The 16,195-nt window shown below is 35.4% G+C and overlaps 1 protein-coding gene across 1 annotated transcript in view; it reads left to right on the top strand.

Annotated features, from left to right (window-relative positions):
* The window catches only part of SLC9C1 (solute carrier family 9 member C1), a 100,495-nt gene that overhangs the window by 75,742 nt on the left and 8,558 nt on the right, over window positions 1–16,195 (top strand). The window contains exons 16-22 of the mRNA XM_082394810.1: window positions 2,593–2,781; window positions 3,850–3,999; window positions 5,672–5,723; window positions 6,949–7,097; window positions 11,094–11,219; window positions 12,360–12,458; window positions 12,987–13,160. Of these exons, the coding sequence (XP_082250936.1) occupies window positions 2,593–2,781; window positions 3,850–3,999; window positions 5,672–5,723; window positions 6,949–7,097; window positions 11,094–11,219; window positions 12,360–12,458; window positions 12,987–13,160 (939 nt within the window). The remainder of the gene's footprint in view (window positions 1–2,592; window positions 2,782–3,849; window positions 4,000–5,671; window positions 5,724–6,948; window positions 7,098–11,093; window positions 11,220–12,359; window positions 12,459–12,986; window positions 13,161–16,195) is intronic.

The raw sequence follows: 16,195 nt of genomic DNA, 5'->3' as shown, positions 1-16,195 counted from the left end.
ATATGGATCAAGTTGTAATATAAAATATTTTTAGCCAGACGATTTAAATAGAAGAATTATATATGACATTCAAACAAAGTGGATGAAATCTCAAATCATTACTGGAAAATTAAAATGCTACTGCAGAGCTGTGCTTGGGGGGGTGAGGGGAATGGCTTCACATTCAATCACATTGTATGTAATAAATTCCAATTAGTTGGAACGACCATAGGAGATGTCACATAATTACGAAGAAATAAAGCAATTAGGGTTAGGATTAATACTAGGGTGAGGGTGAGAGTAAAGTGTTCCCTAAAATCACTTAATATGTACCATAGTGGAAAGAACATTGAGCTGGGATGCAGCAGACTTGGCTCTGGTTTTGGTTTTCTCTGACAAACAGTTAGCTGTTCACCAAGTCACTAAACTTTTCCCAACCTCAGTTTCTTCTTCTATAAAATATCAGGGTTGGCCTAAATGAGAGATAACGATCCCTCTAGCTCTGTGGTCTTTGTACTTTGCCAAGTTTAAGCTGCTGTCACAACTGTGCATAGCCATAGCTCCTTCAATCAGGTCCACTTAAGAGAGCAGAACAGGACTGCAGAGACATCGCTACACTTCATAGCTAAGAGGATACTCCCAAATGTGCAATCCTGTTCTTGTCTCTCCCTTCTATTTAACTCAGGATACATCTTCACTGCCCAATTTACAAGCTTGCCTTCACTTATCATTTTCTTTGCTGTCTTTTCTACACAAGTTCAGTTCTGCCCCCTTTGTACTATGCCTATTAAAATATTCATTATGTTAATAACAATAATAAATGATCACTAAGGTACCAGGTATCATTGCAATTATAACATTTCAAATCCTTAAGTTAACCCTTTAATGTAGATATATATTATGCCTTGCATTTTACAGATGAGGGACCTGAGTCTCTGAGAAGCTGTTTAAAGTCACATAGCTAATGATAGTAGAGTTGGGATCCAATCCCTCAAAGTTTGTGTTCTTTCTAATACACAATTCTGCCTTAAACTTTCCTTCTTGTATTTTCAAACTTTTCCCAAAACACTCCTCAACCTATTAGAGTAATGGATCTTTGGAAACTTTCTCAGAGGAAGGGTAATCACTCTTCTATATATGAGTGCCGGAGGCTTCCATTACCTGAATTTCTAACCATTCTTTAACAACCTTATATTTAACAAACCCCTCTTCCTTTGAAGCCTACACTATCCTTTCATACCAAGCTCTTCCTCTCCTGTGGCTGTATTCTATTGACCTCCAAAAAACTCCTTCACGTTTCTGAATACTTGGTATCTGGATAAAGTCTTACTGTTTACACCAGTTCTTTCAAGTTCCTAAGAGAATGATCTAACCTATACTCTGTTTCAATAAGAAGGAAATGAGACATCTACAGTAGCTGAATGGTGCCTTGAGCAGGACCTCACAAGACCAGGATCTGGTCTTCTGCTCCCTAGATTCAGACACTGAATTTCCTCAGCCCTGCCAAATGTGAGCAGACTCAAGGGAAATGACTCTCTACCATTAAACACACAACAGTCTGTTTACAAACAAGCATGACAATTTCTTAATTTGTAATCGAGCTTACGCTTTCCCTGGCGTAAATATGTCTGTCTCCTACAGTCTCTGAATCATAGTGAGTAGGGGGATCAGGCTGCTAAAAAAGACAAATTAATCAGAATTACAAATCAGTATCTTAAGTATTATGATAGAGACATACACAGGGTGCTATGGGAAAAAACCGGAGTTCCTTACACAGAATAGTAGGTTCAGAGAAGGAAGGCTATTAAGGAAAGGAGATGCTTGAGTTGAATTCTGAATAATGAATAGGAGTCAAAGTAGAGAGTGAGTATGTGAGTGGACAACAAGAACAAGGGAAAACTTAGAAGCAACAATGTGACACATACAGGGAACGTTATTCCTAATGACAGGAGCTTAGGGATGGGTTGGTCAGGATGGAGATTGGAGAGATGTTAAATCTGTGTGGAGGATATGGAAAATGAGACAGGAGACACAGACATGAATTAAATAATAAAGGGCCTCATGGGTCAGGCTATCTCAACCACTTCCCTGGCGTCAACTACCATTCATAGGCTAATGATTCCCAAACTCATGTTTCCAGCTCAGATTTTATTCCGAGCCTCAGATCATATAGACAACTGATGACTGGATCTCTGCAATAAAATACTGTGCAAACATCTCAAACAGCATATTCAAAACAAATGTATCATCTCTAAACCTACTCTTGCTTCAAAATTCCCCTGGAAACCTAATTTCCCAGGCTGGATTCCACAATCATTTTTGACCGCTCCTACTCTCTTAGTTATAGTAGGTTTTCAATAAATTTTTTTAATAAATAAAGAATGAATTAATAAGTTAGTAGGTATTTTGAACATTTTCTCTCTTGGAGTAGATGTTTCAATATTTTAACCATTTAATTTCAAGTTGATATGATCACTTACTAGTATTTTAGACAAGTAGAATCTTAAGGTAGATCAGAGAAAAACCTAACTAGTAATGTTTCAGTTATTATGGAAAATGGTGTAGTAAAAGCAAAAACAAATAAGAAAATACAATTTCTTTTTAAATCAACAGATAGCAGCAATGAAGAAGGAATATTTTTTACATGCCTGGAATCTATTTGAGTTAACAATTACGTTAATTGGCATCGTAGATGTAATGCTTATTGAGACAAATTCCATTAATTATTATACTTTTGATTTGACTCAAACAGTGGTCTTTATAAAAGTTGTTCGATTTCTTCGCATTCTACGAATTTTGAAGGTAAAGAACTATTAAATCATGCAGTTTCAAACTTCTGACTGCTTCATGAAATATGGAGTAAAATCAGTTTACTAGTTTTATGGTTTCCACTTTCTGTTGGGCTAATGTTTATATTTTAGATCCCTTTGACAAATTAAGTTTTATAACAGATTATATTATGAATATCCAAGTTATATTAGAAATTTGTTTAGCACATGAAAGTACAGAAATACTCATCACAGCTTCTCCTTTGAATAGAGAGCACATGAAAACTCCAAAGTAATGTTTATTCTTATAAATACCTGAAATAAATGATGGAAATCAACAAAACAAACCATGTAGCAACAAAGCAAATAGTATACATTCATACAAATTAAGAAACCGAAAAACACACATTTTGTGTTATATAAACTCATAATATTATAAAATCACAACATCAAAAATGACCTTTGACTGTCTAATTAATGTCTTCCTATAACAAGTATAATGAGTAGTTATTTATTTCTATATGAGTGTGGAGATTATGGAGCACGGACAAGAAAACTTAGGGATCAGCCAACTCTGCTGAAGTTAGGAGACTGTACAAGGGTAACAGATAACCTGGGGACTTAAACCCTCAGCAAAGAAACAACGAGAAGTTAATTGTGGGGTCAAACAGGGAGTATAGTTGTGGTGGACTCTCACTCAAATGAACCATCTAGTGAAAAGTTTAGTGGGAGGTTTAGCAGGTAAAAGTGACAGTACTTTATAGACAGTCATTTTATGGCCTAAGCCCAGAGGATTAATCACATTGTTTTCCAAGAATTTAAACCAGTTGAAAATAGCATGCAATTCTCTCTAAGGGAAATAAGTAAAGAATAAAGTCTTAACTTCACAGAGACATCTAATATTATTAGTTATGGGGAAATAGCTCTAGCTAGCCATGAAATTATAGAGATACTATGAATAAAATAACCAAGAATCTTGACAAGTTACTATAGTTACCATTGAGAACATGTCATTTTTTATTAATACCTATTTTAAACTAACCAACATAAAATCAACTATAATTTGTACAATTTATATTACATAGTGGTCCTGTTTTTTTAGCTCGTAACACCAAAGTTGCTGCAGATATTAGATAAAAGGATGAGTCATCAGCTGTCCTTTAAGTATGCTATACTAAAAGGATATATCCAAGGCGAAGCAGACATAATGACTATAATTGATAAGATTGCAAGTTCTAAACAGGTTAAACAGGTGAGGAAAACTTTAAATACTAAGAAAATGGTTTATGTCCCTCACCCCTCAGTTTCCCTCACCCATCATGTCTTCTGTCTATATATGACCTTTGACTCCTGGTTTACTAAGAAATGTCTGTAAAAACTGAAACCGATCAACATTTAGATTACTCAAAAGGCTCCTTACTGAAGTGTCTATGCCATATTAACAAGTTATGAGGCTCTTGGAGCACATTTTTTGTCCTTGTGGAGCTGTCATGAAACCCGTGTGCAACGGTCAGCTTCTCTCAATGCAAGTTACAGGATCTGTCAGGCTACAGATGCATTAAATAGGAAATATTGGAGGACGATAAGTGATGGCAGGGTTGAGCCAACAGACCTTCCTCATAATTCCCAAAGGCTCCTTCTATTTCTCTATATCCCTGATTTTCCCACAATAAATAATGAAAGAAGTAAAGGATGGGGATATGGCAAATGGAAAGACGTACCAATAACTTACTTAGAGGGAAACCACATCTAATTCTCTCATTATACAGATGAGAAAAATGAAGCCAAGAGAGGTTAAATGATTATGCCCTAAGTCACACACATAGCTAATAAACAGCAAAAAGAATGCTAGGGCCTAAGTTCTAGACCTTATTTTTCATTTTCTCAATTAGGCAGATTATATATCCCCACAAATTTGCCAGCTATGTGGAATTAAACAGTCACCTTTCAAGATAATTTAGAACATTTGAATGCTGTATTCTATATGCTATATGCCCAAAGCTTTGTAGTTGAGAACATTGAACACTCAATATGTAGTTGAACACAAAGAGCTGTATCTTTTCTCTCTTCACCACCTGTAACTATAAAACTATTTTGCTGAACTTTGTTACCTTTTATAACCACTCATATTGAGGATACACAGTAGAAAATACAGAAGGACTTGAATCTCTAAGATATTGGCCAGTTTCAGTCCTCATTTCTCCTCCCACATAGTTTGGTTAAAACTTCTATCTCATTTAAGGTTGAAAGCCACACCTGTTTTCCAAATTTGGAGGCTCTCAAAAATTGAATGGGAGAGTACCTAGCATGCCTGCATTTTTCAGAATCAATAGTATCCAAAAGTAAGTTACTTTAAGAAAAAATATACGACTTACCTTTAGGCTTCTCAAAATTAGCCTAGGTAATGCCGCTTCTTATCCTCTCCACCACTCTTGCTGGAGTAAAATAAAATTCATTGCACAAAATTCAAATCTAATTCCTGGAAAGTTCCCCATCGTATTTTTCTTTAAAGTTATTTTTTAATTCATTTTATTTTTTTATTTTGGCTGCGTTGGGTCTTCGTTGCTGTGCGCAGGCTTTCCCTAGGTGCAGTGAGTGGGGGCTACTCTTCGTTGCAGTGTGCAGGCTTCTCATTGCAGTGGCTTCTCTTGTTGCGGAGCACGGGCTCTTGGCACACAGGCTTCAGTAGTTGTGGCACGCGGGCTCAGTAGTTGTGGAGCATGGGCTTAATTGCTCCACGGCATGTGGGATCTTCCCAGACCAGGGCTCGAACCCATGTCCCCGGCATTGGCAGGCGGATTCTTAACCATTGCGCCACCAGGGAAGCCCTAAAGTTATTAATTTAGGTTAAAAATTCATCAGTTGCTAATGTAAAGACATTTTATAACAGTTTTGTCTCCCAAAACATTTCTTTTGTTCTGTAGATGTTATTAAGGAGGGTAACGAAGAATACAGGACATGCTATGAAAGAGCTAGGTAAGTACCTCTCACCTTAAAGGTCTAGCATGACCATCTTTTATCATCATTTCTACAGAGAGGTAATGGTTTTGATAACTAAACTGATCTTTGAGGAGACCTACTTACTAACAATAATAAAGTGAATAACTTCAACAATCAACATGATTGTATCTTTGGCTGGATGAGAATAGTGTAATATTACCCCTCCACATTTGTTCTCTCTGCCTTATACCACAATGAAGGCCTCTTAATTTCTGTTTAAAGAAAACGCATTCGCATGCCATGGTTATGCATGTCTTTATCACCTTATAAATTCTATTTTCTTCCAAACATACCTTCCTGAGCAACACAAGGAAAGAAACTATTTTTTCCTCCATTTGCCACAGAGTTGCCATCTGAGGATTTAGGCTTTAAAACGAGTTGAAATCGGAACAGAGCCTCACAGATCGCTGATGTGACTGCTAGGAGGCTCAGTGCCCAAACATGACAACAGCCTGTTCTCTGAATCACGCCAGTTCATGGTCCTAGTGCAGCACAAATCCTGGGAGTGAGACAGACAAATCCCTATAGCACAGTGATTATGTGTATGGAGAAGAAGGGGGTTTGGTACCAGATGGTGGACAACAAAAGAACACAGCAAGCCTGGGAATGAGGCCAAGCATGAGAGATCTTGCATGGCAGACAGTTGTCAAGCCAGACAAGAGGTCATGACCAAGAAAAAGTCCTAAGTGGATGAAACTCTCATAGGCATCCAGGAATCCACATCAGACAGGCAGGAGAACATAGATAAATGAGTCATCTAGATGCCCAGGCAGGACGGGTGGAAATGACCCAGGAGGAGTGAGAGGACTTGATCAGAAGCCATATTTAAGCACACAGTCTGTATTCAGAAATCTTCATTCAAACAGAATAAAAAATTGGGTCATAACTCCAGACCTAGAGCCCAGGAGAGCCCTCAGTGTCCAGCATAGGTGCTTCAGTATAATTTTGATCCTAGGACTAGGGCTGCCTGTCCTTCATGGGCTTAGACACAGGTATGGGCTGCCGACAAGAAAATGTCAGGCAGAATTCTGCAACTACTGGTGAATTTTGATTGATTGTAGAGGCCTCTTCAGGGAGAGATACATTTCCCTGTGATGAGGGTTATACTCCATGGGTTTAAAGAAGAAGTATTAGCTTACTGTCCACATGAAATATTTAAGCAATGTCCTATTTCATCTGAAAATATTTTGTTATTTTTCAGGCTACTTAGAGTATGACCACCCAGAAATCGCTGTCACTATGAAAACAAAGGAGGAGATTAATGTCATGCTCAGTTTGGCTAGAGAAATTGTTAAAGTTTTCAGGTTAAAAGGAATTCTTCATAAAACTGAAGGTTTTGAAATTAATAAGGTATGGTAGAATATTTTCAAAGCAAATATACTTACTTGATATATAGTCATTTATGATCTTCAAACCTACTTTTGGCTCTTTCCAATATAGGCCATTCTTGCAATATAAATATATAACTTAAAACAGTTGTCTGAAGAAAAGCACCTACCAGAGAGAGTTTCCTTCCTGCAATTCTATTGGTCAACTTCCCTTTCCTTTCTTGCCATAGTGAGGGACAACCTCTTTCTATGCTTTACACCCAGACTAAAGGTATAATGAAACTATTCCTCATCCTAGGCTAGACTGGGTATCAATATGTTCCTGGGAGTTACCTGTGACACTGAAACAACTTTTTCCGTAAAAACTATGATTTATAAGAGCACTCAATTATAGGGTAAGAATTAATTACATTTCCTTTCTCTAAGTTATTTAAATGGTACCGTGACATGTAAAAAGTTAGAGAGGGTCCCAACTCATTCTGTAAGTATAAAATTTATTCCCGAAATCGGGAATAGTATACGGGGAAAAAAGCTATTATACTTGTGAATACATATATAAAACTTTTTAACATAATAGAAGCTAGTTGAATCTGGCGTAATACACTATGACTAAGAAGGTTTTGTCTCCCAAAATAGCTATATAACTCATTTATTAAGAGATCAAAGAAGAAAAGTCATTTGATAAAATCCAACTCTCATTCAGAATGTTCAAAGGCTAATAAAAGAAGTAACATCCTTAACTGGATAAAAAGTATCTATTAAAAATCTGAAGCAAACATTGTATTAGATGGCAAAACATTTAGAATTATTCCCATTAAAGTCAGGAAAAAAGAAGAACAGTGTCATTCCAAGTAGTGAATGCTGTGCTTGTAAGTCTTAGCCAGATCAAGAAGAAAAATAAAAGGAACTTGAGAGATGGAGGTTTTGGAAAAAGGATAAAACTGTTATTGCTTATTGATTGTTTAATCTAAAACCCTAGAGAATTAACTTAAAATTGATAATATAGGATCAATAAAGTAATTCAATAGGGTTTCCAGAAACAAGATCAACTTTCAAAATTATTCCACAACTAAAGAAAATGTGGAAAAATATTGTATTCACAATAGCAATTAAAAACTCTAAATCCTTAAGAATGAACCTAAGGTAAAATATGTATAACACCACGTGGCAAGAACTAAAAGGCATAAAAAAAAAATAAGTCTCCTTGAAAACAGGACCATGGAAATTATAGCATCTGAGGAATAGAAAGTAAAAGATTGAAGAAAAGTGAGCAGAGTCTAAGGGACCTGTGAGATACCATCAAGTGGACCAACAGATGCAATGTAGATGTCCCAAGAAAACAAGAGAGAGAGAAAGGAACAGACAGGAAATTTAAAGAAATATTGGCTGAAAACTTTCTAAATTTGATGTAAGGCATGAATATTAACATCCAGGAAGCTCAGTGAACTTCAAGTAGGTTGAACTCAAATAGATCCACATCAAGGCACATTGTAATCAAATTGCTGAAAGATAAGAGAGAATTTTGAAGTCAGCAATAGAGAAGAAATTCTTCACATACAAGGGATCCTCAGTAAGATTATCAGCAGATTTCTCATCAGAAACTTTGGAGACCAGAAGAAAGTGGGCTGATATATTCAAAGTACTAAAAGAAAAAATAATCAACTAAGAATCCTATATCCAGCAAAAATGTCCTTTAGAAGTGAGAGGGAAATTAACACATTTTCAGACAAACAAAAGCTGAGGGAGTTCATTACCACTATACCTGCCCTGAAAGAAACTCTAAAACATGTCATGAAGATTGAAAAGAAAGGACACTGGACAATAACTCAAACCCATATGAAGAAATAAAAATCTCAGTAAAGGTAAATACATGGGCAATTATTAATGCTAGTATTATTGTAATAATTGTGTCTGACTCCATTTTTTTTGTTTTCTACATGATTTAAGAGACTAATATGTTTTTTAAAGTAATTATTACTCTAAAAGCTAGAATTATTATAGCTTTGGCTTGTAATGTCATATTTAAGAGATGAATGCATTTAAAAAATTTTTTAGTTTGTGTTTTGGACAGACAACACATAAAGATGTAATTTTATGACATCAACTGCAAGGGGTGGGGATGGAGCTTTTAAAGGAGCAGAGTTTTGTATGTTATGAAAGTTAAACTGTTATAAATTCAATTAGAGTGTTATATTCTAGGATGCTAAATGTAATCCCTGTGGTAATAAAAAAGAAAATAACTAAAGAATTACATATAAATAAATGAGAAATGAGTTTTAAATGTTTCACTACAGAAAATCAACTAAATACAAAAGAAGACAGTGATGCAGGGCTTCCCTGGTGGTGCAGTGGTTGAGAATCTGCCTGCCAATGCAGGGGACACGGGTTCGAGCCCTGGTCTGGGAAGATCCCACATGCCGTGGAGCAACTGGGCCCGTGCGCCACAGCTACTGAGCCTGCGCGGCTGGAGCCTGTGCTCCGCAACAAGAGAGGCCACGATAGTGAGAGGCCCGTGCACCGCAATGAAGAGTGGCCCCTGCTTGCCACAACTAGAGAAAGCCCTTGCACAGAAACGAAGACCCAACACAGCCAAAAATAAATAAATTAAAAAAAAAAATAGACAGTAATGCAGAAAATGAGAGACAAAAAAAGATACAAGATAATGAAAAGACAATCCACAAAAAGGTAGAGGAAATTTTCAAAATAAATATATCCAAAAAAGGGCTCATGTTCAGAATATATAAAAATATCTTACAAATCAATAAGAACAGGACATAAAATTCATTTAAAAAAAAATCAACAAAAGATTTGAACAGGCACTTCCCAACAGAGAATATTCTAGAAGCCAATAAACATAAGAAATGTTATATCATCATCATAAGCTCAATGCAAATTAAAACCAAAAGTAAATACAAATACACAGCCATCAGAATACTTAAAATTTAAAAAAAAAACCAAAAAACCTGACAATACCAAGTGTTGGCAACTGGAACATTAGAGTGGGAGTATAAACTGATGCAATCACTTTGGAAAATTGTTTGGACATATACATATCTTAAGACCCAGAAATTAGATTACATAACCATATATACAACAGAAATGAGTACATATGTACAGCAAGCAAGTACTCACTGAAGCATTTCAAAAGTCCCAAACTGGAACAGCCCAAATGTCAATCAACAACAGATAAACAAAGCTGTGGTATATTCATAAAACATAATACTACACAACAGTGAAAATGAAATGAATGAATGTTTGCTCCTTGCAACATTATAGATGAATCTCAGAAACATAATGTTGAGCAAATGAAACCAGACACAAATAAATACATACTCATTGATTTCATGCAGATAAAGCTCAAAACCAGACAAAGCTAAACTATGGTAATAGAAAAAGAGTGATTAATTTGGGGTAGAAGTAATGACTAGAAGAGAACATAAGGGAGGATTCTAGGGTTCAATAAATGTTTTATTTTTTAATCTGGGTGCTGGTTACGCAGATATTTTCATGTGGTAAATGTTCTTTGAGTGGACATTTATGATTTGTGCACTTTTTGCATATGTGCTATACTTCGGTAAAAGATTTACTTTTTTTTTCTTAGTTTCTGCTTTATAACAAAGTGAATCAGCTATACATATACATATATCCTCATATCTCCTCCCTCTTGAGTCTCCCTCCCATCCTCCCTATCCCACCCCTCTAGGTGGTCACAAAGCACCAACCTGATCTCCCTGTGCTATGTGGCTGCTTCCCACTAGCTATCTATTTTACATTTGGTAGCTGAGACGAAGTGAGAGAGTGGCATGGACATATAAGATTTACTTTTAAAAGTAACCTATGACTTCAGAATAATGATAACATAGAAAAATGCTATAACAGGAGAGAGGTTGAAGGTTTCCATAGAAGAACAAAAATGTCAGAAGAGCAAGAAAAGGAAATAGTATAAAACCATAATTGTTTTAAACATTCTGTGAACACCAGTTTTGTTCATCTCCTTTCTTAACTTTTGTGGTTTTAGTTAATAACCGCCAGAAAAAGAGAGATACTTGATCTTCAACCTATGTACAAACCTCTTACTGTTGACGAAGCACTCTATCATATTCCATGGCTGGATAAAGACCAAGACCATATAAGCTTTATTCAGGTAATATTTGTATTTGCTAGTAATAGTATCTCTAATGTATCAGCAAATGATATTTTAAAAAGTAAAGATTTAACCATGATACTCTTCAGTTTTAAATTATCTAAATGTCATTGATTACCTGTCGGATAAAATCAAAATCTCTTTGAATGACATGCAAAGTTCTCCCACAGTCTGCCTCCTGCTTACCTCTCCATCTTTACTTTCTGTTACCCATGTGTCATATACCCCATACTCTATTTATACTGAACCACTCATGGTACCCCAAGAACTTTATACTGTTCTTTAATTCCATTCCTCTGTGAGGGCTATTTACTTATCTTGAAATGCTCTTTGCTTTCATTTTTTTCCCCCCAAACCTCCTCTGCTTATTGCTTCTCTGGAAACCCCCACCAAAGGTACTCTGAAAAGCAGGCTTTAGAGTCAAATACCCCACCAGTAGAAGAACATCCTATGGTCCATCCAGAGTTTGGAGGACTAAAGGAATTACCACTGTAACTATATACCTTTATTATAGCATCATTACATTACATTACAATTATTATCTTTACATCTCTCTCCCCTACTATAATTTTTACCTCATCCAGCTTTTGAATACTCAACTCCTACCATGTAGCATCTCACATAGCGGGTGTTCAATAAGTGTTTGTGGGATGAACAAATAAAGAGATTTAACCTGTTCTATTAACATCTTTTTCTATATCAAATAAGTACCAAAAGACAAATTATATTTTTTTCACCTGCTTAAAATATTTTGAATGAATGAATTTTTTTTATTACTTCATCAGCTGTTTAGAGCACGAGTATGTATAAGACACACATGTGCCATTAGCTTGCATCTGTCCTATTTTTCATCCAAATGAAATATTTTCATCCTTCTACTATATTCTTATTCCTAGATTAGATTGTTTTCTAATCTATGTATGAACACCCCATTTGAAATTACATATACCTGTGAATATCCACCTTCTTCTCTTTGTTAGCCATAATTCCTATTTTCTCTTACAAATTTATTACTAACACAAAATCTCAGATATTTTTGAGTAACATTTACTTTAAAAATGTACAACTTTTAAAAAAATGTAAACTTCAATCACCACTAAAATATTATTTATAGCTTATGTATTTGGTGATATTTTTTAGGAAAGATCCAGAATTGTAACATTTGATTGTGGAAATGATATATTTGAAGAAGGTGATGAGCCCCAAGGAATTTATGTAATTGTTTCAGGCATGGTAAAGGTAAGGCAGAGACATTTATAAATGCACTTGTGAGCACTAGTTAAAAAGTTACATAATAGAGAATAAATACCTTTTAATGTTAAGAACTCTATTATTCCTTTTTTTGGATAGCAGCTGTTATCCAAACGACAATTTTCTTCCTCAGACACAATGATAATACCAGCCATCACCTTTAAGCCATACGTTCCTATAGATAACAAAAAACCTCAAAGGATCCGTATTAAGATGGAAAATTATAATATAAATTGTTATTTATCTTATGTTTGAGTTGGGCTTTTAGCCATTCTAAGACAGGTATAGGTTGGGTGAGTAGGTGGGATCAGAAAGATCAGAGTATTTAAAAATGCTTTTTTTCCAAGTCATTGCTAATTTAATAAATTCACTTTAAAAGTTATGAGTGATACATGTTGTCAAACAATATATAAATATTAAAATTGTTAAAACCAAAGGGGGAAAAAGCCATAAATTAAATAGTTTTGGTAAATTAACTGGCATATGTATTTTTTTTCTTTCTTTGTTCCTGAACAGCTTCAAAGATCAAAGCCAGGTTTGGGAATTGACCAAATAATCTGGGAGTCAGAGGAGAAAGATTACCAAATAACTTACACAGACTTTGTGATCAGTGGGGCAATAATAGGAGAGCTAAACTGCTTGACTAATGAACCCATGAAATATTCCGCCACCTGCAAAACTGTAGTGGAGGTCAGAAAACATCACCTTATGTCTTACTGTTGTACCTTGTTAAATATCTAGTACAAAATTTAAGGTTATTTTTGTACTTGTATATGTTTACAGTCTAGTGACAATTTTTTTAAAAATAGGGATGATAAAGAAATAAAACTTGTTATAAAATTTTATGAACACAGTATAATGTCCTAACAAAATGGTTTGTAAAAGTTAACCTACCATATTGAAACAAGGATTTAACCAGAAAAACTGGTTATATGAGATCTCTCATGGGAAAAACTAGATGGGATATTTTAACTATCAATACCATAATTTGGAGGGTAAGGAAGGGAAAAAGTCAAAGAGCTGGGATTTATTACTAGAAAAGTTGAGCAAAGTGTATGGAAGTTTCCTGACACACAGTTGAGGACAAAATCCTCAAAGCAGCAGGGACTCCCACTGGCCTAATGTGAACTCAGAAAGAATAATGATGTAAACAATTGAACCCCCAAAATATATAAAAAACCCATAAGTTGATAATGACACCTATTTTTTTATTCCAAAAAGGTTGTTAAGATATCAACTTATGTCTCTGAAAATAGATTGCTTCTTTTTTTTTTTTAAAGGACAGTCTTTTATTTATTATGTTTTTACTTTTTTTTTTTTTTTTTTTGGCCATGCTACGCAGCTTGAGGGATCTTAGTTCCCCAGCCAGGGATCAAACCCAGGCCCCTGGCAGTGGAAGCCCGGAGTCCTAACCACTGGACCACCAGGAAATTCTGTATTGCTTCTTTTAAAAAAGAAAAAATGAAACATTTATCCTGCCTTTCCTCTATGAACTCTTTCAAGGAAGCTAAGAAGAAAAAAAAAATGATGAGAAATTCTTCTTTGTAGAAGAATTCCAGCTAACAAATGTTGAATGACAGAATTAGAATATCTCCATTTTGCCAGCCTTAATGAAGTAATAAACCTATGCAACAATCACCAATTGATGCTAAAACTACTAACCAGAATGTTAATGGGAAATTTTATAATGAAAAACCAGGGTCACACCACCTAAGGATAATCTTAGCATCACTAAAGTAATAACTACTGGGGCATCACATACTTCATGATCTGATGCAACAGAAGGACTAGCACCATGGAGTCTTCTTGCACAAGAAAAGAGAAAACCTGAAGCTTCTAAATCCAACCAGTTTACAGAAAATGCAGGAAGGAGAGAAACAAGTTAATTGACACCAGGAGAGAATAATTAGCTAAACCTAGAATGTGGACGGTCCTACAGGCCAAATGACCTGTTTCTTTTTTTTTTTTTTTTCAACAAATCAAAGGAATAAAAAGGAAGGGGAGGAGGAAGAAGGCAAGGGAAAATTTTTAAAGTCTCTATCATTCAGCAATGCATATTAGAATATTTACAAGTGAAATTACATGATACCGGGCATTCACATAAAAATACTCTAGCCTTTTGCTTCTGGATATAATGAAGTTACCGAGAACGTGGTAGCATACTCACCATAAATAACCATGGAACTTGACAAAATATATGAGACAAATATTTTCAGCCATTGGAAAACAGGCAGTGTTAAGTTTGGAAACCTCAAGAGAAGAGAAGCTCACAAGATAAGCCCCACATCCACCCTGACCCTCTCACTAGGACACTTTCCAACTACAGCACAATAAGAATCCAAGAGGAAGTCCATGATCCTGCTGAGCTGAGATGGGAGAGATAAGAATTTGTGGCAGCTAAAGTGGTTGGAATCTGTAGAACTGGGCATAGGAGCAGGAGTTGCACAGAGGGAGAACTGAGGAATCTGTGTGGTGGTTCTCCACAAGTCCTTGGTTGAGGGATAGGGTGCACATGCACAAGATGAGACAAAACTAAATTATCAGATTGCTAAGAATGGACCAGAGATATTAGAGGTCAAGGAGTGCCAAGGATTTGAGATGTTTAAGGTTCTATCTTGCCGGAAAGGATAGAACTTTTAAAACCTCAGGCATGGGGGTGAGAGGACAGAAGGAATAGACCTTAGGAGTAAATACCATGACTTAGTAAGGTTAGCTCTAGATTTACTATAACAAAGCCTGAGAGCAAGCCCTGGCAGGCTTCACAGTGGAGACAGAATTTGGAGGTTAAGTACCACTAAATTACACAATCATGGAAAATACCTAGAGTTTTCTACTGATTAAACAAATCAACATATACAAGCTCAAGGTTATCAGACAGTAAATGAAGGGCCTACTACAACAAAAATAAGCAGTGCTCAAAGGAAGATAACGGAATCTGGAATCTCTACAATTTATCATCAACAATCATGAATTACTAAACAAGCAAAGAAACATGAACATGTGACCCATAGTGTGTGTGTGTGTGTGTGTGTGTGTGTGTTTGGAGGTTGGTGGGTTAATAAATAAAAAACCAACAGTGAGATTGCCCAGAATATGGATTAAATGAGGACATGAAAGCGTTATTCTTATAGTTCTTATTCCCTTTAGTTCTTATTCAAAGAACTAAAGGGAAATATGTTCAAGCAGCTAAAGGAAAATATAATCTTTATGAGAGAAGACATAGGAAATACTGAAAAATAGAAAAGAATCTAAAGGAAATTTTAGAACTTAAAAGAGTAGTTTGGAGATGGCAGTAAAAGAGTCAGGAAAGGAAAAAAGCCACTAATAAAGGCAAATATGTAGTAAAAGTTGTGGATCAGTTAATTAAACTATTACAAGATTAAAAGACAAAAAATTGTAAAATCAACTATAACTACAATAAATAGTTAGGGATAAAAATGAATATGTAAAATATGACATCGAAAACACAAAACCTGAGACAAGGGAGTAAAAAAAGTAGATATTTTAGAATGTGTTTGAACTTAAATGACTATCTGTTTAAAATAAGTAGATATAGCTATAGGTCAACATATATGAACCCCATAGTAACCGCAAATCAAAAACTTACAATAGATACACAAAAACTAGAGAAAAAAGGAACACAAGCCTACCACTAAAGAAAATCATCAAACCACAAGGGAAGAAACGAAAAACGGAGAAAGGAACAGATAACTACAAAAACAGCC

This window comes from Balaenoptera borealis (genome assembly GCF_965194805.1).
Source record: "Balaenoptera borealis genome assembly, chromosome: 5".
In the NCBI taxonomy this organism is placed as follows: domain Eukaryota; kingdom Metazoa; phylum Chordata; class Mammalia; order Artiodactyla; family Balaenopteridae; genus Balaenoptera; species Balaenoptera borealis.
This window is presented reverse-complemented; position numbering and strand designations above follow the sequence as displayed.